The sequence below is a fragment of the Neodiprion virginianus genome, chromosome 7 (genome assembly GCF_021901495.1).
Source record: "Neodiprion virginianus isolate iyNeoVirg1 chromosome 7, iyNeoVirg1.1, whole genome shotgun sequence".
In the NCBI taxonomy this organism is placed as follows: Eukaryota; Metazoa; Arthropoda; class Insecta; order Hymenoptera; family Diprionidae; genus Neodiprion; species Neodiprion virginianus.
Window position 1 is genome coordinate 24246601 of NC_060883.1, and position 23861 is coordinate 24270461.

At 39.2% G+C, this 23861-nt stretch overlaps 1 protein-coding gene across 5 annotated transcripts in view; it reads right to left on the reverse strand.

Moving 5' to 3' along the window:
- Positions 1–23861, reverse strand: part of LOC124308718 (neuronal acetylcholine receptor subunit alpha-7) — a 63802-nt gene that overhangs the window by 3624 nt on the left and 36317 nt on the right. For 3 of the 5 annotated variants that reach the window (XM_046771689.1, XM_046771687.1, XM_046771691.1), the window contains 3 exons: positions 19503–19589; positions 297–406; positions 8–225 (listed from right to left, as the gene is read on the reverse strand). In XM_046771689.1, the coding sequence (XP_046627645.1) occupies positions 8–225; positions 297–406; positions 19503–19589 (415 nt within the window). The remainder of the gene's footprint in view (positions 1–7; positions 226–296; positions 407–19502; positions 19590–23861) is intronic. The other 2 variants (XM_046771688.1, XM_046771686.1) reach the window with 1 other exon arrangement.

Genomic DNA, 23861 nt, shown 5'->3' on the forward strand with positions numbered 1-23861 from the left:
TATGTACCGTATGTACCCGGCTGAGGGGTTCGCCGTGGCGCTGTTCCCGTGACGGAAGTCGTCGTCGATGTCGAGGACGTTCGCCAGGAGACTCTTGCTGCTCCGTTCCTGGAGCTCGAGCTCCTTCATCCGGTTGCTCATCAGTATCGTCTTCCTCGTGATCTTCTTACCCGGTCGGCTCATACCCAGGATCCAGGGCAGCCACTGGAGCAGGATCGTCTTTATCTGGAAGAACGGAGGGTGAGTCGGTTTTCGAATTCGGCATCGCGCGCCAGTCTCGTTATCCCGATACCCACCCATTGAGGCATCTCGTGAATGTCCGCCGTTCGGTGGTGGTAGTTGAGGACAACAACCGTGAGAACGACGCTGCTCGCAACCATGAACATTATGCAGTTGAAGTACGTCCCTGAATCGGTGAGTTTTTGGAATCCCCCCGAAAAAAAGAAGGCATTGATTAGCTGAGGTAGTGGGAATTCGGGGGAGTTTTCGGCCTGGCGAGAGAGATCACCGCGAGGTGGTGGAAATCGGGGCGGGGGTGAAATTCCGAATTTTAAAAGTGCCGAAGGCGAGGGATCACGAATTTTTTTGCGGAGGAACTCAGAGTAGACGAATCAAACTTTGACGAAACATCAAAGTTTCGAAAGTGCAGAAATAAGAAGATTTTGAAATCTGAGTCATCGAAATTTCTGTGAATTTATGTCTTGGTGAAATCTCGACACTTTGATCTTTCTTTGTTTTGTTTTTTCTCATTTTTTACACCCACTCGTCGAGTAAACTTCACCGTGTAAGAACATTTTAATATTCGGAATTGTACTCTATCGAAACTTTATTTTTTGGAATTTTTCTCTTTCAACGTTCGGCTTTCCGACCATTCGTAACTTTGTCGTTTCTTCAAGGCTTGATTTCTTTACTTCAACTTCCTCCCCCAAATAATTCAGAATCAGGCGCTTTCGGAACTTTTCGAATTCGAAACTTCAACCCCGCCCCTGAAAATCTAAGAGTGCTTACGCCTCTCATCCGTACCGCGCATAGCGAGGTGATCTTTCGTCGCCTGAGGCTAACGACAATCATTCGAACGTTCGATCATCACCATACAGTCGGGCTAGCAGGCAGGCAAGCAGGCAGCCAAGCAGGTTGGTAGGTGGGTAGGTGTAGGTGAATATTGGTCGGTATGTAACAGGTATAACTCGAGCAATCGCAGCGTCGCTGAGGAAATTGTCACCGATTCAACGAAACGTCGCATGTGCGTCACCTCGAGAGAACTACAACAAGACCGCACAGCGAGGAAACTCGAGCAACGCGGCGTTTGCTCGACAAACGGCGAACCGTGTGTACGCAGGTATGTGTCGATTGTACAAGGATAACAGCGTCAGTCTCTCGCCTCACTCACGCACCGATCACACCTCACATCCTGTCACATCGCAGTCTAACCGACTAAGTCATCCTCGCCCCGCATTCGAACCTCTATATCATGCATTCGGTACAAACAAAGAGAATTCCGTCGGGAAGTTTGATATAACGAAACGAAATCATAGATCTTGCACGATTCGGATCGGAGTTTTTTTTTTTTTTTTTCTCCATAGTCAACCATTCCAGCGACGAAAGAAGAAATGAGAAACGGAAAGATGTCAAAAGATCAGTTTAAAGCTGCATAGATATATAAAAATGGAAGAAGGAAGGCAACAGATAATAATCAACGTTACAAATGTTATTGTCCAATACTCGAAGCGTGTTAAAGTTGTATCAGGTATGACTATTTATAATAGTGCATAAATATATTCAATTCGACACGTGTATGATGATGATAATGACAGTAGTAGTAATAATAATAATAATAAAAATAATAATAAAAGCAGTGATGATAATACTGATAATAGTAAGGTAATTTTACATGATCCCAATCTCGCGAGTTAGGAAACATACATCGACACAAATATACGGCATACACTGCATACTTATAGGTATATGTAAATAGCTACAGTATACACATAAGATACTATAGTACATATTATAGAGTGTCAACACCGTGACTGAGAATTATCAGCATGCAAAAATCAGATGCGAAAACATATCCAACAACAACGGCTGAAACTATACGTATAACAGTATAAGCGTGAGCGTGTATTTTATATATAATATACATATACACATTTACATATCGCACATAAATTTCACGATGCGTGGCGTAGCTTTGGCCAGAAGATGCACGCGGTTTTTATTCGATGTCGTTTCATTTTGTTTTTTCGTTTTTTTTTTTTCTTTGTCCGCGTGATATTCATCGGGCACTTCAATTTTGCGCAGTGGTTTACTTTTCGCTTTCTTTTGCTACAATAGTGTCTGTACAGGCTGTAGAATAAATGATGAGAAAAACGAATTCTTCCCTGTACGCAACGTTTGTTCACCGTTATATCAGGTATAGTATATTAGGAGGACATTTTTTTTTCCATTCGTATAGCTCGAAATTTACGCATGCATGAGCATCGGGCAAAACGCGATCGCAATTTATAGAAAGTAAATTTTCTATGTGGGTGGGAAAGGGCGACAAGTTATTTAAGAGCGTGGTTAAAAAAATTAATTATAGATTTTCAAAGATTTAAGCCTGTCTCGTTAGTTACTAAACGATCCGTTTTTATTCGAGAATCATAATTAGTCGACAATAAAAACGGCAAAAGCAACGAAATTTAATTATAACTAGTGATTGCGAAACGACGCATCGCTGAAAAAAGCCGGTAGGCAAAAATTTTGCGAGTCCATCAAAACTCTTCAACTGCGACGAGGTGAATTCAACCGGAAGGGACAAATTTGGAAGCGTATCCCTTCCCAGCATTGCCGAATGAAAAAAATCAAAGTGGTGAAATTCGACCAAGACAGAAATAATTCGGAATTTCTCGATGCTCCAGATTTCTAACTTTCAATAGTCGGAGTTGCGCCCTTTGGGCATTGTGTTTGATATCTTCAGTTCAAGTATCGCAATCGAAAAAATCGTAAGTCGGCGCTTTCGAAACCTTCAAAATTCACAATATCAAATATTATACGCCACAAGACCGAAATGCCGCGATGACTTATCACGCGCGAGTAAAATGGAAACGAAAGTCGTGTCGTGATAAAAACAATATCGGTTGCAGCCGGGTTGCAGAGCATCAACTATAGGTATGAACATGTGGTTGGGTACGGGATACACTTATCGTGAACACAGTGAATTTATAGTGATAATTTGGCATTGCGTTAGTCTGCAGGTACATCTTTTCTCAAAGTCCACACCGAACGCCTCTCACTTGCACGCGTGTGTATAAGGATGCGATATTCACACGCACGCGGTTCGACGTTCGGCGTTCCGTGGTGGTGGAGGGTTAGGGGTTGGGGGGTGTGGGAACTACGTAAAATCTGCAGCAACTCAAGCCAAAGATTTTTCACGGAGTGAGTCTAGCGGGGTTTGATAATTGGTAATCAGTCGAGCAATCGATGCATCAATTTGGCGAAACTGTACATTTCGATCCTCCGTAGATCACTCCGTGAGGAATAAATAAATAGACAGATAAGTAAATAAATAAAATAATAACGAACAAGTTTGACAGTTAAATTTCGTTTTATCGGCTTTGGGGTTTACGTGTTCGGTATATAATACATACGTGTATGTGCATACGACGAGTATACACGTACACGTATATGCCTGGTACATACGTGAAAGTTCAAACCTATGCAATTGTTATTCCAATTTCTATCACGATTCTTATCGTCGTCGTTATTTCATGTTCCTTATTTTTCATTTTTATCGTTGTCATTATTATTTTCCATCAATGCGTGACAGTATTGATATGAAGACCGTTGACGGAAATTTATATGTACATAAAATGTGCAGGAATATATTAATACAATTGAAACTTGAACTTCATGCTAGATCATCTAGAAATGATTTTTCTCACGTCTTACTTTCTTTTACTTAGTTATTCGGTTTTTTTTCTTTCTTTTTTTTTCACTATTTTTCTAATTCCTTTTCAATATTCTTTCTGGGGTTGAGGAGTACAGGCGCGGTGCATAGTGAATTCAGCCAGGCAAAGCCTTGGAAATTATTTAACGATATACAATATAGATATTTTTCAAACCTATAAGGTATATATATATATATATATATTATATGTTATATATTTTATATATATATATATATATATATATATATATATATATATATATATATATATATATATATATATATATTTATGTACATGTATGATCAAATTTAGAAGCGATATATCGTATATATTTGTATGATGTGTATCAAGTTTTTTGCCGTTTTCTTAAATAATCATATAAACGTCGCAGTCGCGTCTGTATCAATGTATAATAAATATTGGAAACGAAAGAAGAAGAAAAAAACACGATGCTGCAACGCAAAAGAAAACAAATTTAATATTTAACAAAAGATAAGTTAAAGGACGTAGCTGATTCGAATCTTGAAAAAAAAAAAAATAAATAACACGCAGTAAGCCATGAAGCAAGTATCCTTTTTCAATTAATGTAGAGTAATTTCTATTAAAGTATAATAATACATTGAAGTAAGAAAAAATCATACATCAGAGTGTAAAAGTTTTATTCTTCACTATTATTAGTAGGCTATAATATAGGTGTATAATAAGCATGTAAAGAAGACGGCACAAAAATCTTTCATACAATTTTTTAATTTTAATTATTTTTTTTTTCCTTTGTCATATTTTTTTTTTTTTTTTGTTTTTTTTTTTTGAAGTAAGTCTTTACCTTGCTGCGTCGACATCGCGCAGGAAATCGTACGCCCCAATAGCCGCAATATTTATCCATTTGTATTTCATTTCATTTTTTTTTTTGTGGGTTTTTTTTTTGGTGTTTTGTTTGAAACATTTTTAAGTTGGCCGCATTACCGCCCTGCTCGACATTGATACCTGTTGCAAAATTTTCACAAGAATCGTTAGCATTTATGTAGCATATGAATCATATCACACTTTGGAAATATTCGCGATATTCTGTATCGATATTTTTCAATTTTCAAACTCGATTTCTGACAATCGGTAAATCAACCACATCACTCTACAAGCTATTTCTCATTCACAAGTTGCATTTACGCACAGCGAATATTCCTGGAACGATTCTTGTATGCAGAACCGTACAATTAGGACAGAGGCAAAGACTGACGATAGAAATTTGATTGAGAAAAAGAAAAAGAAAAAAAAGTAAAGAAATAAAAACCAGACGTAGGAAATAATTAAGCCAGGCACGCTTCCGTGCAATCGTTTTTCACGTGGCTTTGCAGCACCACCTCCACAATTGCGAATGCATTGAACATTAACTCCACGGAAAAGAAATTGCTTATTATAATATGAGAAATTGAATACCGCGAGTGTATAAACTTGACACTTTTATCTTAAAAACGAATCCTACGATTCTACTAATCCTGCTACAATATTACAGCGTATACATATTGTTATAACGTATACGAATGAAAAAACAATGACAGAGAATTTCGCCAACCTGCAGCGCACATTAATCGTCTGTTAATCAAACGGCATTATTACGACGATTGCGTTATCTGTTGATCAATTAATCAATTAATCAATCAATCAATCAATCAATAAATTAATCAATCAACGACCAGGCGGTGGCGGCTATTTAGCTGCAGTTTGCGGGAGCAGCGGGCAGGGCGGTCCGCCCCAATAAGGTTAAGCACATTATTATTTATCCATTGCATATTTAATACAACGTTGATATTTTTTCTTTTTTTTTTTTTTTTTTTTCATCATCATCCACGTTGTATCTCGTTTTTATGGTATGCGAACAGAGTATGCGCGAAGCGCACGCCGCACAGTTTTATTATGTCGGAGAATATTAATTAACCGGAAGAATTTCATTCCGCTGAAATACCGTGTAAAAAGTGAAAATTTAAAAAAATTAAAAGCTCCAAAAAAATTCCTTTCGCTGAAAAAAAAAAGAAAAAACAACTTTCGGACAATTCTTTCTTCCTCACCGATCGTATCGTAAACGCGTGCGTGGCTTCCGCGCAAACTCTGCTTGAATTAGAGTGAAGGTATAAGTACATCGAACAAGTTGAAATGGGTTAATATTGTGATGTATATAATGTGGTGTATGGGAATTATACTTGAGGTGTGAATTAAAGTTGCGTGAGTTTGATGTATACATATATATATACATATATGTATATAATGCATGTATACATGTACAACATACGTATACATATGAATACATGTACTGCATCCAGGCTCAATGTGTGTATATATATATACATAAGTACGAGTGGTTTTTGGAATGATCGGAACACCATAGATGATGGGAAGAAAGAAAGAAAAGAAAAAAAGAAGGAACGATGGTGAATCGAAGTTGAATTGTGAATAAAAAATATCGATGAGACGTAAGGTAAAACGGGAACAAAAATCACACGTGAACTATACATATTATATAATATAAATGCACAGAACAACGTTCAACACATATCGTTAAATATACGTATTTTTGTGTTTCTGAGAGTTTGCGCAGTGTCTTTGGGTGTGTTTTCATGTGCGTGTCTGAGCGTGGTCGTGTCGATAGAAATGCAAATTATATATTACAAAAGGTGTAGGTATGGTACGGTGGTTCGTTCTTCACCTTTTTTGTTTTTGAAAATGCCACACAAAAAATTTGTGACAAATGGTGAGAAAAAAAATTGTCGTCCAGCCTGGAGGAGGTCGGAAAATATTTAGAGGTCGCTACCAATCATTGTTATATTTTCTTATTTATTTTTATGTTTATACACCTTACGGACTTGAATAGACATTATATTATTTGTTTTGTATCGTGGTTCAATTAATCGTTCACCAATCAACAGCAAACCGCGTCTTACAATTCCGCAGTTGGCTGTTCTCGTCTCTTATCCGAAATCTTAATCGTCTCGGAGAAATTTGGACAACAGTTTTTGCTACCGAAATAGGAGTATAGCGTCACCTTGATCTCCCTGTTTCGTTTTCTGATTTTTATGAACAATGATTAATCGGATCGTGATACGAAAAATAAACTAATACACATACAAGACCGTAAGGTGAACACGTAAAAATAAATAAAAAAATGTAACAATAATTGGTAGCGACCTCTAAATATTTTTCTACTTCCTCCAGGTTTTACGACGGTTTCTTTTTTTGGCCAGCATCTGTCGCAAATTTGTCGATTGGCGCGTTGAAAAAAAGAAGAAGCAAAAAAAAGTCGAAAAATGAACCACCGTAAGGTATAGCAACGTATTCGCGATAATTAGATGAGACGAGACGAGATGCGTGAAGAAGGGGGGAATTCGAGGCCGGGCAAAACAGGGTGGGTTCGGCTCTAGCTGTTATAAATATATGCAAGACCTCCGGCGTTTCGTATGAAATTTTATTTTCCTCTTTTTCTTCTTCTTCTTCTTCTTTGCGATCGCTTGCAGCCGTAAAACGCGTCGGCGGTAAAGTGGATTGATTTTGATTTTCGATTCCCACGCGTATACGTAACCTGTATAACGTATCTACATAACACGTATGTATACAGCCGCGACAGAGCGTGGTTAAAGATTTTTCCGAGATTTTTCTCAGGATCTCCGATCGTTTCCTGAAATTTCTAGCTCACCTCACCCAGCCTGCAACGCCCCGCGATCGGTACAAGGAATGTGGGTTTCAGGCGTGACGATGATTTTTGAGTCTGGTGTGAATTACCATTTCTTTATCGCTTTTAAGCTTTGAAGTGAGATTGAGTAAAGTCGTTTGCGAAATTTTTAGAGACCAAACCCGTGAGCTGGAAATCGGCAGCGAGCTCAGAGAAACGATCGGCAGTTAGAAAAAAAACAATTCTTCGAACGTAAGCGAAATTATTTTTCCTGCCAGTTTCCAGCTTGCGGTTTGTCATCTTGATATTAACATATTATATGATTAACGTTATCGTGATACGGATAACAGGTATTTGTATACATGTGGTTATTTCGGTTTTACGTCAAGAAGGAAATTATATACAGCTAAAAAAAAAAGAAGAAATTTCATGAAAAGCGGGCATCCCGACGGTAATAATAATTTATATAATTTATACGAGGGTATAATGAAAAGAATTTAATATATAATATACATAATATACATAATATAATTAAGCTCAGGCTCGACTTTCGTAAATATACATGGCAGGCGGGTTGGTAGGTGGTTACGTATTACATAACGCGAATATACCCTGTACACTACATGTATATACGTTTGGTATATATAATATATATATATGTATATATATGTATACACAATATATATATAATGTATATACAACGAGGTATACGTACATATAGGTCTTTTATCTTTCGTTAATTGCGTGATACTTGGAGTCTGCCGCGACGCTCTTGAAACGTGGTTGCGAGAACAATGAAAGATAATGATAACATAATGAAACAACAGGGACAAAAACAACGATCACTCCCTTTGTGCAACCGCAAGAGTATAAAATAGGAGAGAGAAAAATGGAATAAATTAAATTAAAAATCCGAAACGGAAAGATAACGAAGAATATAGTGAGGAGAAATTGTCAACGATAGTGTTTGAATAATACGTGAAATTTTATGACGCGTAAACAGAACGCGAGGAAATTCTTTGATGAGACAATTTTTTACATGAATTAAGCGGTGCTGTGTACGAATAATGTAATATTAAGCTACGATACAAGTGATGGTGTTTAACGAAGATACGTGCGTGTGCGAACGGAACGTGTTATCGGTAACGAGAAATTCTCTTTGTACAAAACGACGGTGATCATCGTCTACTTCCGGTACGATGATGTGAAATTTTCTACGAAATAAAGGTGATGAAATAAGTCAAGAATGAGAATAGGAATCCTCCGAGACTGACACACTGTTCGGAGGGTTTCAGGGAGCGATCCCCTCGTTCCACCTCTCGAGTATCTACCGATGATAAACGTGAGTTTTCGCTGCTGATGGGACAGATTACTAATCAGCTGTGCTACGTAGTCACGTTCGAGTGCGGAGGGTCGCTTTATTTCTTCCTTTTATTTTCATTTAAATTGCTTTTTTCAAGGAAACGGTTAGATAGATAGATAGATTGATAGACAGACAGACAGACGGTCGGGTATAGATGGATGAGTCGGGTGTTGCTTCAACAGGATTTTAATACACTCACTTTTGTATGTAATAACAGAATAGAGATTAGAGAAGAGGGGAGTATGGATCAAGTTGATTATTTATAGCCATTGCTTGTTACGCTTATTCTTGTATTAGTAAAAATTTTCAATACCAATCATCGTTACGCGTAATATCGGCTCGTTAAGGTATGTCTGTTACAGGATGGCGGGCTTGTGTTTTTTTATTTATTCATTTATTTTTCTCGCTTATTACAACGTACAATATCTATTACGTATATTCGAATTGTACGTGTAATAATTAATTGCCTCACTGCGGATGCAAAAGTTATTTCGATAGAATTAAACTTCAAACGCACGTCAATATTGACAGCTGTGGAATATTTTGGCGAAAGATGATCGGAGGGCGTCGAGAGAGAGAAGGCGGATAAATTATGCACGGGGTTCGGCTTATCGGATTTCGAAAAACACGATTATCGAGAGTTTAAAATTTCTATCCCGTTGTTCTTCACTCGTGTCGTCCGGGGAATTTTTGAATTCCCCTTAAAACACAACGCGATGTCGAAATAATGCCTCGAATTAGGTATGAAAAAAGCCCATTGTGCATTACCGTGTACAAAAGCAGAGTTTCAATAAGGATCGATTTTTATTTTTAACGATGTATCGCATATGCATAACGCATTAGACAAGTGCAGCTGTACGTGCAGCCCGATTTCCCAGCTGGATCGTTGGCTAGTTACACAAAGAGATTTTTCAACTGCGGCACGCCTACGGTTACAAGCTCTGCATCGTAGCCAATTTACACGCACAAGTTTTATTACGATCGATCGTTAAATGTAGGCATGTAATAGGCGTGAGAGGAATTTGATAGTTTACGCACTAGTCGTAGGCATAATCGCATTCACACGATACACGAGCATTCCACTGTAGTTTAATACGTAGGTATATACGTATACACACGTGTATATAAAATGTATCATACATATGCGTATACGTATACATATGCACGTATCATATGCGGAAGGCGGAAGAAGAGGAGCGAATAGATTTCTATCGAAGGCAGACGCCGCAATCGAATGCATTACAGCGTGTGTGATACAGAGAGGACGTGGACCACGCTGCACACGTGCAAATCACATACGATAATTCACATACATGTACGTATTCACGCCTACTCGCTACTGCGTGCCGATATTATACATAGGTATGCGTGTATGTGCAGAGATGAGGGTGCTTAGATCCAGTGAAAACGATAAGCTAATCGATCGCTTGGAGATTTCTCGGAGGAAAATCATTCTTTCTTTTTTCTTTTCCTCTCATTCTCGAGGTGATCGATTCGTCGAAAGCTGACTCGAAGGTACGTACGCGTGTACGTATCGACATCTCGTACATACACGTATACTGTGTATAATAATTACGTGAAAGAAAAAATACATGGTACACAAGAGACAAGCGAAGCGTATAGTGTAAGAAATTTATTATTCAAAGCTCTTATTCCTTCGTTATTATACTTTTAGATAGTTTTCTTTATATCGTCGTACAGACTGTACAGTTATGAAATTTTATTCTAAACTTTGATAATATTGGTAGGGTAAAAGTCGAAAGTTTACGCGTCGTCAACTTTCATATCATATATATATATTATATATATATATATATATGTAATACGACATCCCGAGATGATGAAAACGCAATTGTATGTATATACGAGTATCGAAATTATTGGCGAAGAAACGCCGGTAAGGAATAGAATATAATGTCAGGCGAGCGTATCAGTTATATCGACCCTTCTCAGTTCTAAAATTACCAAAAAAATTAATTTTTGGTATCCAACCCTCAGCCAAATTGTTTTAGTCGTCGAGAAATTTATAATTTTGAAGTCTGAACGTGTCAATAACCGATAAACTTTCCTTAATATAAAAATGACGACGCGTTAAATTGCAAAGCATTGTGACTGAAATTCACGTGTAATTTATCACGTGATTTTATTTGCGAATTCGATAAAACGTGCATCGAAATCACACAATAAATTACAAAAGCACGAATCATCGGATATACCGGGTCGAAAATCATATACGATTATCTTTATACGATTCGTGATTTTTTACTACACGTGTTGCCTGATTTTTTTAAATTCATTTTATCGAATTAAAAATATAAATCACGCAATAAATTACACGCGAATTTCAGTCGTGACGTTCTCTAATTTGACACGCGGAGCTTGCAGCCGTGTTGAGCTTTCGCGCTTCGGTGTATCACGGCGTGGGCGTATCGTTTGGCAAAAGTCGGACCGTTTATCACACAACGTGATAAAAGTCCTCAGGGACGCGTCTCTCTTGGCCGGGTAAAATTTACGGCACCGCAGCCGGGATCCGAGTCTCGGATGTACCGAGGCTCAAATATTTAGTAGCGAGGCCGAAGGCGAGGGATGAAAGCTCGGAAAAAGCTCCGCGGCGTCTACTTGGACTTGTTTTAGAACGCGGATCGACTGCCGAATAACGCGGTTCCTTCTCTCCGCTGTACGGACGTGAGGCGAACGCTCAAATCTAACTTTCACCCTCGTTCCTCGTTCCTCAAACCCGGGATCAATTTCGAAGTGGAAAAATTTACCCCGATATTGATGCCGCCGTAATGGCCTCTGCTTAAGGGGGAGAAGCCCGGTACAACGATGAGTTGACTCTGACAAATTGGGGAGAATACACAGCTGCCGATTCGGTCACGTATGAAGTTGTTCTTCTTATTCTTCCTCCTCCTATCTTATCGCTGCTCTTTTACCTTTTTTACTATACGTATACGAACGAATCAAATCACAGGCACGAATCAAGTGGAAAACTCATCTCAGGTCGGATCATCGCCGTTTCGTGATGGTCGTACGCAATGTAACAAATTCGACGTACGTCTCACTCCGAGTATATTAAATCGGCCGTCGTGCGCTTTCGGGGTACAAAGTTTAAGAGTTACGGCATATTTTCTTGCTCGAGTGGAAGTTATTTTCTTTGGATTTCAACAATGTTTCAAAGGTGAAGCGACACAACCGAGTCATTTTACCGAAACGATCGGATCAAAGTGTTGAAAACGTTGGCCTCCGGTTGGTGTGAGAAACGGAGTCGTTCGATGAAATCGTCAATTTGTAACAGCGGAAATTTTGTATCGTTCAACCCTTCGAGTCACAGAAGCCACCACGGTGGCACCATTTTGTTTATTTGTCTTTTTTGTTTAAATTCCGTTCAAAATACCGACATTTTTTTACACTTTCAGGTAAGGAAAAAAAAATACTCAAACTTTGGAATGATTAGGATTTTTCGCAAATCCGTAATTGTTTGCGGTTTTTGTGCGTAAACATATGCAAATAAAAAAAAAAAAAAAAAAAAAACAACGTATTTTCGTGAATGTAATTCGTCAGCGGAGAAATTTGAAGATAACCGTATACTAAAAAACGCTTGTAATTCGTTGATTGACGAACAGAGATCTCAGAATAGTTATAAGATCTACGCTATTCAATGCCTGGATGCAGTTTTCACCCTTATCGAACACTGTCCAAAACAATAAAACAATGTCGATGTTTAACCCCGTTTTTGTTGTTTCGTAAAATTTTTTTAACCTACGCAGGAAACGTAGAATCGCACTTCCGTGCAAAAACAGAATTGTATCGCGTGACCGAAAGGCTTGACATCGTGAGAACTCGCGTTGCGACGGTACGCCTAACACCTCTAGCCATGATCTTAGGATGATCGTAACAAATGACGAGGTCGCGACGAAACAAGGTGCGAATTTATCAAGCGACCGAGAAACTGGAACTGCATCCCGGTCGTTGGGCCAGGCTGCATGATCGAGGATCGGCGTCGATGGTTTCTATCAATCAATCGGACTACGTCGACTCGAAGCTCTCTAGCATCCGGCGACAGTGGCGGTTATGTTCTTTCCTTTTGTATTTACTGAAAAAATGTCCACCTATAGGCAAAACATAAGACACGAATGCAATCAGGTACGTAATGTGGGTGGATTTGATTGGCCGGTGTGGCTAATCATCGTCGAATTATCGTCATCGTTAGATCCGTCAGTCTTCGTATAACGTTTACCTAATTTTACTACTGATTAATAATGTCGGGATTATATTCTTTTGGATTTTAGTAAGCTTATGTTGGATATTATATAATATATTTTTATTTATAGATACTTGTTCTCATTCCCATTCAAAGTGTTTTCTCTTTAGATCTGTGAGACGAGATTGGCAGAGTGTTTGCGTATGCGCCTGAATCGCGAGACAATAGCAAATCTTCGATTTGTAACGATAAAATATGAATGAAGAAAAAATTCGTCACGTTATATCCACAAACATGAGCCACGTAACTTTTGAATGTAATGGAAAATTGTCACTTTGTTATGGGAATTTCTTCTTCGCAAACGGATAGAAACTGACTCGACGATAAGATGAAAAGAACGTAAATATTATCACAGTCCCGGCCAATCTCTGACGTATAACTTACGAGTCGATTAAATTTTGATAAAAATTTAGTTTCAACAATTGTCTTCACTTTGAATTATTCGTTTATTTATCGTTATCTTGTTTTTTTGTTTTCTCATTTTTGACGGCATGATGCACAAGTCAAGAATATAATCTATATTATCCGCATATGTATAAGTTTTAATATTATGTATAGTATACAACACAGCCAGGTGAAGAGGATCACGTTCTAAATGAAATAACAAAGGCAAGGAGAGATCGTACATTGTACAGCATAGAAAAGTAAAAAGATAGACAAATAGGCAGATAGTCAGAGAAATAGGTATGTTACTCATCCGAAGTGTAGATAAAAATTAAAAAAAAAAAAAAAAAAGACAATTCTACTCATGACTTGTTCAAGGCGAGATAATATGCTTGCTTACCTACGAGGAGTTTCTTTCTTTCTATCGCACCTTATTCTTTAAACAATCTATCGTTATATTTCGTACGCTGCGCGCGTAAGTAACGTCTTTAACCCACCCTCCGACCCTAATTTTCTTTCTTCCGCCCGTCAAAGCCTAGCGACAGAGTGAGGCGATAGCGAGAAGGAGAGAAAATGATGCGTAGGTTTGACGACGAGGGAAGATAGAGGCGGCATGCCGATCAACGCCCGGCGACCGGTGTTTTCTGAAAGTTTGCGAAAGGCGAAGAATCCGAGGCTCTGTCTCACAGCTGCGGTCTAGCAAAGCGGGAGAAGTGAGATGGAAAGATAGACAGATAGACGGAATTGAATTTAGAATCAGAGTTTATTCTATACCTTGGGACAAAACATAAAACAAAAAGATAACGGAACGAAAATAACATGTCAATGTAATAAAATAAAATAAGTAAGACAGACGGATGGACGGTTGGATAAAATAGACAGACTTTGTCAATATCCGTAAAATTATTGGACGATATCGCGGCAGTATTACAAGGCAAATTGCAGCGTTGGAAAGGGCGAGGTAACGAAACAAAATAAAATAGATACGCCAAGGTTACCGAATCAACAATAAGTGTATAAACGAAAAGGACAAGAATAAAGATTAAACAATAGACAGACAGAGAGAGAGAGAGAGAGAGAGAGAGAGAGAGAAGCGAAGCGAGGAAAGTGACGAAGATGAGGAAGAGAAAGAAAACTCCCCGTAAAAGCCTCTGACGATTCGTGACCACCTTGAAACAATAATTTTCTCTGTCGAAAATCGTTGATAAAAGGTGGTCGCCACTCGTATATAATATAATAAATGTCGCGCAGATTTCCGAGGGTGCAGGGCAGGTGATTTTTGTGATGGTGGTGGTGGTGGTGGTGGTGGTGGTGGGTGCAGGTACCTATTAATGGCACCGCGTCGGAGGTGCGAGTCAAGACGTGGGCCACCAGCAGCGAAAACACCGTCTGTGACAAGAGGATCGTCACACCTGTAACACGGACATAGACTCTTTGTCCCCATCTCGTAGCTCATCCATATCCATATGCATCTGCATAGATCTACATATCTTTGTTACGTATGTACGTACCTAATAGTGATGTAACGAATGCAAATGTTTGTGGTTTTTTTTTTTTTTTTTTTTCTAATTTACCATTGATCGATTTACGACAAATTTATAACAGAAACAAATTAATTTTGAGATTGGAACGTGAAAACAAACTTTTGTAATAAGAGTTCATTGTCAAAGTAATGGTTTTTCTTTTTTTTTTTCTGTCTTGTTTAATCTTACTTTCACAATTTTCACAATCAAAATGTGAGGTATTCGCGTCACTCAACACTGGCGAAATATTCGCACGATTTTTGCGAATGCGAATGTCAAGAAATATGCGAATATTCGTTACATCACCAATGCCTAATTTCAGCTTCTTTCGCTTCTCGCTGTATTCATTACTCCAATTAATTATCATTTCTACCGTCCTCGTAATGATTAATTATGTATACCTACATACGGTGAGCGGGGATTCAAACTTGGAAGGGCCAGTATTTGGAATGGCCGATACATCGAAATTTCAAACGTGCTAAAATAAAAGACCGAGAGATGAATCGTTCAAAATCTTAATTTTCGACAGTGTCACCGATAATAACGATTCTACCTAGTCTGCGATAATCGGTGAGACTTTGAAAAATCAAGATTCCGAACAATTCACCTTTCGTTATTCTATTCTCGCATGTTTGAAATTCCGATATATCGGCCATTCCGCATACTGACCCTTCCAATATTTGCTCCCCCCCCCCTGCGTACGGTATCCATATGGATTAAGTACCTACGCACTACAATCTTTCCGGGCGACGTGCAGTGCAGCGCGACACTTATCACCGGACATCCGATTCTCTCTCTCTCTCTCTCTCTCTCTCTCTCTGTTCCTCATTTTTCGTCTCCGCATCTCGTAACCGCGTCTTCTTCATTTCCGCCTCGCTTTTTTTAGCCCACGAGGCGCGCACGCTTGCGAAAAGCGTTCAACTGTAACGTAAACCTTGGAACGCGAGCTTGACGAATGTGTCTTACATATCATGGAAATGAAATGAGTATGGGAAATTTCGCTCGTTACATCTGCACGCCGCCTCTAGGGAGGGTATCGGTGGAGGTGTAGGCGTAGGTTGCGGGTGTAGGTGGAGGTGTACACACGACCGTATCCCAGGAGATCGGTATACGCGAGGTACACCCACCCAGATGTATCGGGTATGGAAGAGATGGGACATGCGTACGAATTGATGCGGGCTCAAGCCCTGCAGGTGGTGCGAGCCTCGGGGTCGAAGGCAAAGCTGTTCTTTATCGGATTCTTGTTTTGTTTCTCCGCTACCGTTGCTCGGCACGTTACGTACCTGAGCTAGTTTTTATTATTACACTTGTTACGGTCCGAATATCCTCGCAAGACTTATTGGACGTATTTATTCACCGCGTAAGACGAGGCGCGGACATTCCGCGTCGACCGGACCGCGCGGAAAAACCACCGTCGAGGTTTAACGAGAAAAAATGTTTACCACCGAGGCCCGAGGCAGAACTCCAAGCTCGTATTTTCCATATTTACCGACCTAGCTATGAGTATTTCGCTTCTCTTTTCTTTGCTTTTCTTTTCTTTTCATTTCATTTCATTTCTCTTCTTTTCTTTTCCTTTCTCTTCATTTTCCCTTAATATACAGTCTGCCCTTGGGTTTGAATTGTTTTTCCTTTCCTTCTTTCCTTCTTTCTTTCTTTTCTTTTTCTTTTTTTTTTTTTTTTTCTTCCTTTCCTTCTTTCATCACTACCATATTATACAACAACGATTATGTGTAACAGCAAGGACAGTGACAGTGTGACAACAACAAACAACAGCAACAGCAGCAGCAGCAGCAGCAGCAGCAGCAGAAACAGCAATATAGAATAGCATCAACATTTTACAGTGGACATATAGAATGCTACACGGTTTATGTATGTACAGCCGGTCTATTCGGACATTAATTTATCATCCGCTTCGAATATTTCTTACACGCTCAACGATATTACGATTAAAGAAACAAAAAATTCACACGGATTTTTCTCAACTTTTTCTTTTCGCACCTACGGACATCAATCGCGAAATCTCGTCATTTACTTTCAACTTGTATTGGAAATACGATCCGTACTAGAAGGTGTCGAAAGACGGACGAAACAGCGTACCATATGTATCTATATATATATATATATATATTGTATAAAAAAAGAAAATAAACACTCGCAGCTCAACGCGAACAAATTACCGATACGACCCTTTCCGATTAATCCTTTAGGGTGACACGACACCGCGTCGAAAATTTATAACTTAACAAGGCGCATAATCATACTCCGCGCACATGTAACAATGTAGGTGTAAACCCACGTGTGCGTTACATACGATGCATGAACGTCATGCGGCGACGTGTCGATTAATTAATTAACCAATTAATAAATAATTAGTACGGTTATGTTGTACGAAATACCTACGTTACGGCTATACAATCTCGAGTACACGATACATATTCATATATAATTATAATACTAGGTATAACGTATAACGTAGTGCTTTCATTAGAGTAAGTATTATTTTTAAGTAAGCGACAGCAAAGAGCGACTGCACAGCCCAGAGAGAATGGTGAAAATTTTTTGGGGTGGGGGGAGGATAGGTACGTTGTTTGTAACGTTGTAGGTGGTGAATTGGACGATGTAAAAAATTAAAACAAAAGACGATGCAGAATTATCAATCGTGTCGTTATAGATGCAATAGTTGGATACAATAGTGGAAAATTATTACTTTTTTACAAAATGTTCCAATGATTGCCCGAATGCCGTTGCCCCTGAAATTTCGGAAGGAAATAAATCTCGTTTCGTTTTGCTTTCTCTTTTCTACTACTCAGCGAGGATGAAACAAAATTCTTATCTCGAAACTCGTTGCGTCACTTTTCTGCGTATAAGGGGTGAAACTTTTCGGTCTGCTTTTTTAAATCCATTTTTCCTCGTTTTTTTTTTTTCGCAGACGGGATCGAACGCAATTAAGTACGCTCGAAGTGAAAGAACGGTCGCTCAAAGTTCGCGAAAAGGAAAGGTAACGAAAAGTTTTCAAATAAATCAAAGTCCCGTTTAACGCTCTCACCGCGACCTGTGTTATACTTGTGGATTTTATACTCTCGCATTCTTGGCATAATTTTCTACTTGTTATCTTTCTTCTTCGTTTTCTCCTACGCCAAAAACTCTGAAAATATTCCCGACGCTGTTCGGGAGCCGGTCGGACTGTAATTTCAAATCTATAATCACGAAAACCGAATTCACCATTTTCTCCCGTACAATCAGTGCAACGGGCAAGATAATCAGCTTCCGGGCAATCACCGGATATGCAGAAGCAAAGGCGAAGGCGATAGTAAAAGCTAATGCCGATGCAAATTAAGGCAAAAGGAAAAGAAACGGTTGAGAATAATAATAACAACAACAACAACAATAAAATAAACCGTCGAGAGATTTATGCAAAGATGATAAATTCTTTGACGGAAAAGTGAAAGAGAATCGACGATATTACACGATTACACCGATACATGTATGGATTGTAAGTATCGTGTGATAGATAAAAAAAAAAATAAAAATAAATAAAATAAAATAACTGTACCAGCCCTAGATAACGGTTTGAAAATACTAATTTGACACGTAGAACTGTAGAAGAAGAAAAATATGATTCTTTATTCTCCGTTGACATTTAATTAATACGGATACGTATAGCCATCATTCATACGCCGCACGTTTACACGAGCAAAAAGTATAACATATAACATGTAACACATACGTATATATATATATGTATGTATGTATGTAAAATTTTATCCAAGTCGCATTAGCGCAGGCAACGGACGGTTTCGCATTTTATCTTGTGATTTTTATCCCCCCCTACCCCACTTTAATTTTCACTCCTCGCGCGATCGTTATCTTAACATACCCGAGAGGCGAAAAGAAGCTTAAGGAAAGGCAAGAGAGGCAAGACAGAAGTAATTATAGCATCCAGCCCGACGTCGGGCGGCGATGAAATACGAAACCATCGTTACGGAGCCTCAAGTTTCGGTAGGTTTCATTGTCGGTGGAACGGCTGCGGGGCTGGGGGTGGAGGTGGGAAGCTGGATTTCAAAGCTCGTCACGATTTACTCTAAATTTACTCCGATTCCGCCAAGTTCTTTTTACCCGCACAGCTCGTTAAGGGACAAGGATCGTTCGGCCGTAGGATAACCAGCGGCGATACGAATCGAATTTCGAGAATCTCGTGAATCTAGGGTAAACATCGTGACCGAGGATTGTTGCACTTTTGACGGGTGAACGTGCGAGACTTTTTTTTTTTTTTTTGACTTGGTCGGGAGGCGTGGATGCGTTTGCTTGCGTGTGTGTGTGCGTGTCTGTGTGACTTTTGTCGAATTTCGTTGCTGTTTGTTAAAAAAAAGTATATCTGTTGTACCTAACAAGGGTATCGCGTCGGAAACCTGCGGCAGGGTCTCGGCGACGAGATTCAGGAACACCGTCAGCGATAGCAAGATGGTCACTCCTGAAACAGTCGTTGCCCACCATGCTCAATTATTTCTTTCAATATAGGTTTTCTCTCCACACACGATCACGACCTCGCTCGTGTCTGTATGACACAATATCGTATACTGTATATATATATATATATATATATATATATATATATATATATGTATAGACAGATTTATGGATTTATTCATTCATCCCGCGACCGACCAATTACACCCTGCACCTTGTTCCTCGTCCAACGAGCATACAGTCATCGCTCTTACCGTCACCGTCACTTACGTCACGGTGGTGGCAATCGCGACGAAATTCTCCAAACTGACGCAGTGTATAACATACGGTAATCGAATACACCGAGGGAAAGGATTTCTTCCGATTCAACGTTTTCGATTCTGATGGTTTGTCGAAATGATTTAGTCGAGCGAATTCCTCGATTCAGCGAATGACTTTTCTTGTCGCGATCGAGTGAAGTATCGATTCGAGTGAAGCTTTCCATTCGTTTCCGAAATCGAGTCAACTAAGTATCGTTTCATTTGAAGTTTATCCTACTGTTCCTCCAAGTCGCATGTTCGTTGAAAGTCACGATTAGGTACTTCGAATCAAATATGTACGCGAATCTGGCCAACCAAAAATTTACATCGAGCTTGTTTGGCGTAACTGGTTGAATCGGTTGCACTGATTTGTTTACGAGGTAAAATAAACAATACTTTGCTTTGAAACAAGTAGAGAATATATTCGTCGCAAACATCGGTATAATAATACTATAAACGAGCACTGGGCGGTGAACTTTATCGCTACGGAAGTAGCTTCGGAGATTGTTGCAAGATCGGGTAATCGGCTAGGAAGTCACACACCGACAAAAGCAGAATGCCAAGTTTCGAGTCATCGAAATTGCCGTCGGCTGCAAATAAGCAAAAACTACCGACACACGTTCCATTTATACTTCAACATATATGCTTCAATAATTTTTCGGGTTCTGCGCATTTAATATCAAGTAAATCCCACAAAATTTAGAGTCAACAGAATTTTATAAATGATATCATTCCAAGATTACGTTCCGTGTGCTTGAATAATTCTAACGTTCAGTCAATGTAAAATATTTTCGAAACAAGCTCGGTTTGATTACGGTGCGTTCAATCTCGTCCTTAGTCATTCCAATCGCACATTTTCTTTATGCAAAATTCCCATTATCGCAAGGTACTCGCGCCGTGTTATCACGAATAAACCGATCGTTGGAAGTCTTTCTATATTGGGCCGTCGCAAGTATTTCCTTGAATCAAGTAAGTGAGAATTGCGTTCGCCGAATTTGAGAACAGCATTCGGTTGAATCGACCGATTGTCACTTGACCGGAGTAATCCTTTCCCTCGGTGCATGCTCTTATCGGGGCTTTAACGATAACTTGTACGACAGTGCAGATGTACCAGTATAGGGAGGCTGGGCTGTTGTCACGTCGTTGCGAAGATACGGTGAGAGTGGGTGCCGTTTGACGTTAAGATTTGAGCAGGGCGAGGCGGTGATGCAGATCCGATTCATCGACCCTTCCGAATTTCATTCCGCAACGAAATTCGTTCAGAGTCGCATCTCACGCTTCGTTTCATCGTCTGATCATTCCCAGCCGAGAAATCGAAACTTCACCACCTCCGCACCTTTGCTCCTAGTTTCTCGATCGTCTCGTCTCACAGACCTAGACCTTGTTCGTCGTCGCAACGATATGCGCGTAAATGCGTATTCGTTGTGCTTGGAATTAAAAAAAGAAAAAAAAAACAAAAAAACTAAAGCGAAGATTAAAAAACGAAAAATAACTCGTACGTATCGCCACGTGGTACGATTTCCTTTGCTATACGTATACATACATACATCGACGCGACCTGCCGATGTTATTCCATTTTCACCAAACTTGACTCGCAATTTACCCTGATCGTTATAACCTATATACCGATAGTTCGGCGAATCGGAAAAATGAAAAGAATCGTGTAAAGATAATTATTACGTAGAAGTTTGGGGGGAAGAGAAAGGATCGAGCAACAAGTTTACACAAGGGACGATCAATCGTCGACTCGTGTGACGTGATACATGATCGTTCCGTTCTGTACGCTGACTTACCTTTTCTAGGCGATCGTGCGAAATTTCTGCACCGTATTTCTTTTTCCTTTTATCTTTCATTCGTTCGTACGTCGCCTCATATTTCGTGTGAATTATATTGTTGTATACGTATGCAATACAGGTGCATCGTTTACTGCGTTATTGCTTACACCACAGGTTGTACGCGTAATTAAGGTGCAAATTTGGAAAGGAAGAGTGTTAAACAATTTCTCTCGCAATCCTTTTTCCTCCTTGACTCCTCTACCCCTCTCTTCCTCTAAAATTTCGATGCAGAATGTTTTCTTATATTTTTTTTTTTTTTTTATTTTCTTCTCTTCTCCTTAGGTATCCTGTTAGATTTCTAGATCGCTGACGATCGTATAAATGCACGACGCTCGTAACCAAATCGCGGCAGATTTCTACCAAGTATCACCTGCAACCATGCCGATCCTAATTTGTCTTTTTTTAATATTATTATTATTGTTGTTTGACGTCTTTTCTAATTTTCACCGCAAAACTGCAATTTTCGCGCGGTTTCGTCGCTTCAAATTTTCAAATTACCAACGAGAAGATTTTTCTTCCTTATCGTTATTCGGTGCGTTGATTTCAATCGGTCCCCATTTCTTTTTTTAATTTTTTTTTTTTTTTTAAACCGACTCGCCTCGACGTCGGATTATTAATTTGAACGTTAATTCTATTTTTCCGACAGTATAATAATGAAAATTTACAAGCGCATAGGTATAATAACTGGCGAGACGAAAAATCCGACAGAAGATTGAAAAAGTACCTGAATGTGTTTTACGGAGGTAGGAAATTGGTGAAATTCAAAAATCATTTGCGTCACATGTTCTCTTTCGAATGTGGAAAGGAAAAAAAAAAAATATACATATATACATACTGTGCGAAAAAATTGTATCCGTGATTCGTAGGAGAAAAAAATAAATCTCTGCGTCTCTCACCCGGAGATCATTCTGGCGAATGAAAAGGAAGCAATACCTTTATAATTTTCATCGTGTTGCATCCGGGCCGTTGTGATGTATTGCATCGTTTCAGCGCGATTCGATACAACAGAGCGAGAGAAAGAGTGAGAGAGAGGGAGAGAGACAGAGAGAGGAAAAGTAAAAGATGCGAAATGAAAGAAAGTTCAAGAAAAGATAAGGAATAAGACCAGAGAATAGAAGATAATAAATGAACGGAAAATACGGATGACTTACGGTCGCGTGTCGTGTGGTTATATTATACGCATACGTATAATATTTTGTTACGATGCGGATTAATTTCCGGTTGTTCCACAAGTGCTGATGTAATTATACAACATTACAGTAACAATATAATGACGGGGTTGAACGTATGTGTAAATAAATTGATCGGGTACTGTATGACGGCGATTGTGGTAATCCGTAGCTCGTTGTATCAGGTAAATGTGTAGAGGATTTTTGTACGTACATTAGGGTCTTCGGACTCACCTCAAATCGGCTCCAAATAATCTAAATACAATTCCCTGATTTTTTCGGATTCTTATCTCACAATCAACCCCCCCCCCCCCCCCCCCCCCCCCCCCCCCCATTCAAAATACACGAGTTTCGGCAATGTTCCGAGCACATGTTTTACCGTAAGAGATAATTTTCGAAAAAAAAGTGTGCAATCTAATTAGACAAATTCAAGTCGTTTGTTTAATTTTTTTTTTCAATTCCACAAAGCATGGTATCTAAATATGAATATCAGATCAGATATAAAGGGTGTACAGTTTTTTTTTTTTTCTTTTTTAAATCATTGATCTTACAACAAAATGTATGCTGAGAATATGTCCGAAAGACGTGTATTTTAAACGGGGAAATCCACCCTCTTGCAGGCAAGAGTTAGAGCTGAGGTAAAAATTTAGGAAAAAGTTAAGAAATTGTTTTCGAATTATTTGGAGCCGATTCGGGGAATGCGTGATGAAAAATTCGTCCGAGCCCTAAACAAGGAGCACCCTGATATACATAAACATGGAAGGTTGATTTTCTAAGGACACCGCGCATCACAGACAAGACACACAGGTATGTTTGTTACGTCGGAGGGGCGGAATGCTCGTCATAATAATAATAATGTGAGTGCATAAATGTATGACTGCCGATGGCGCGTATGCGTGTGTTTGCATGTATGCATGTGTGTATGTATGTATGTATGTATGATGCATGTAACACTGCGGTATACACGTATTAA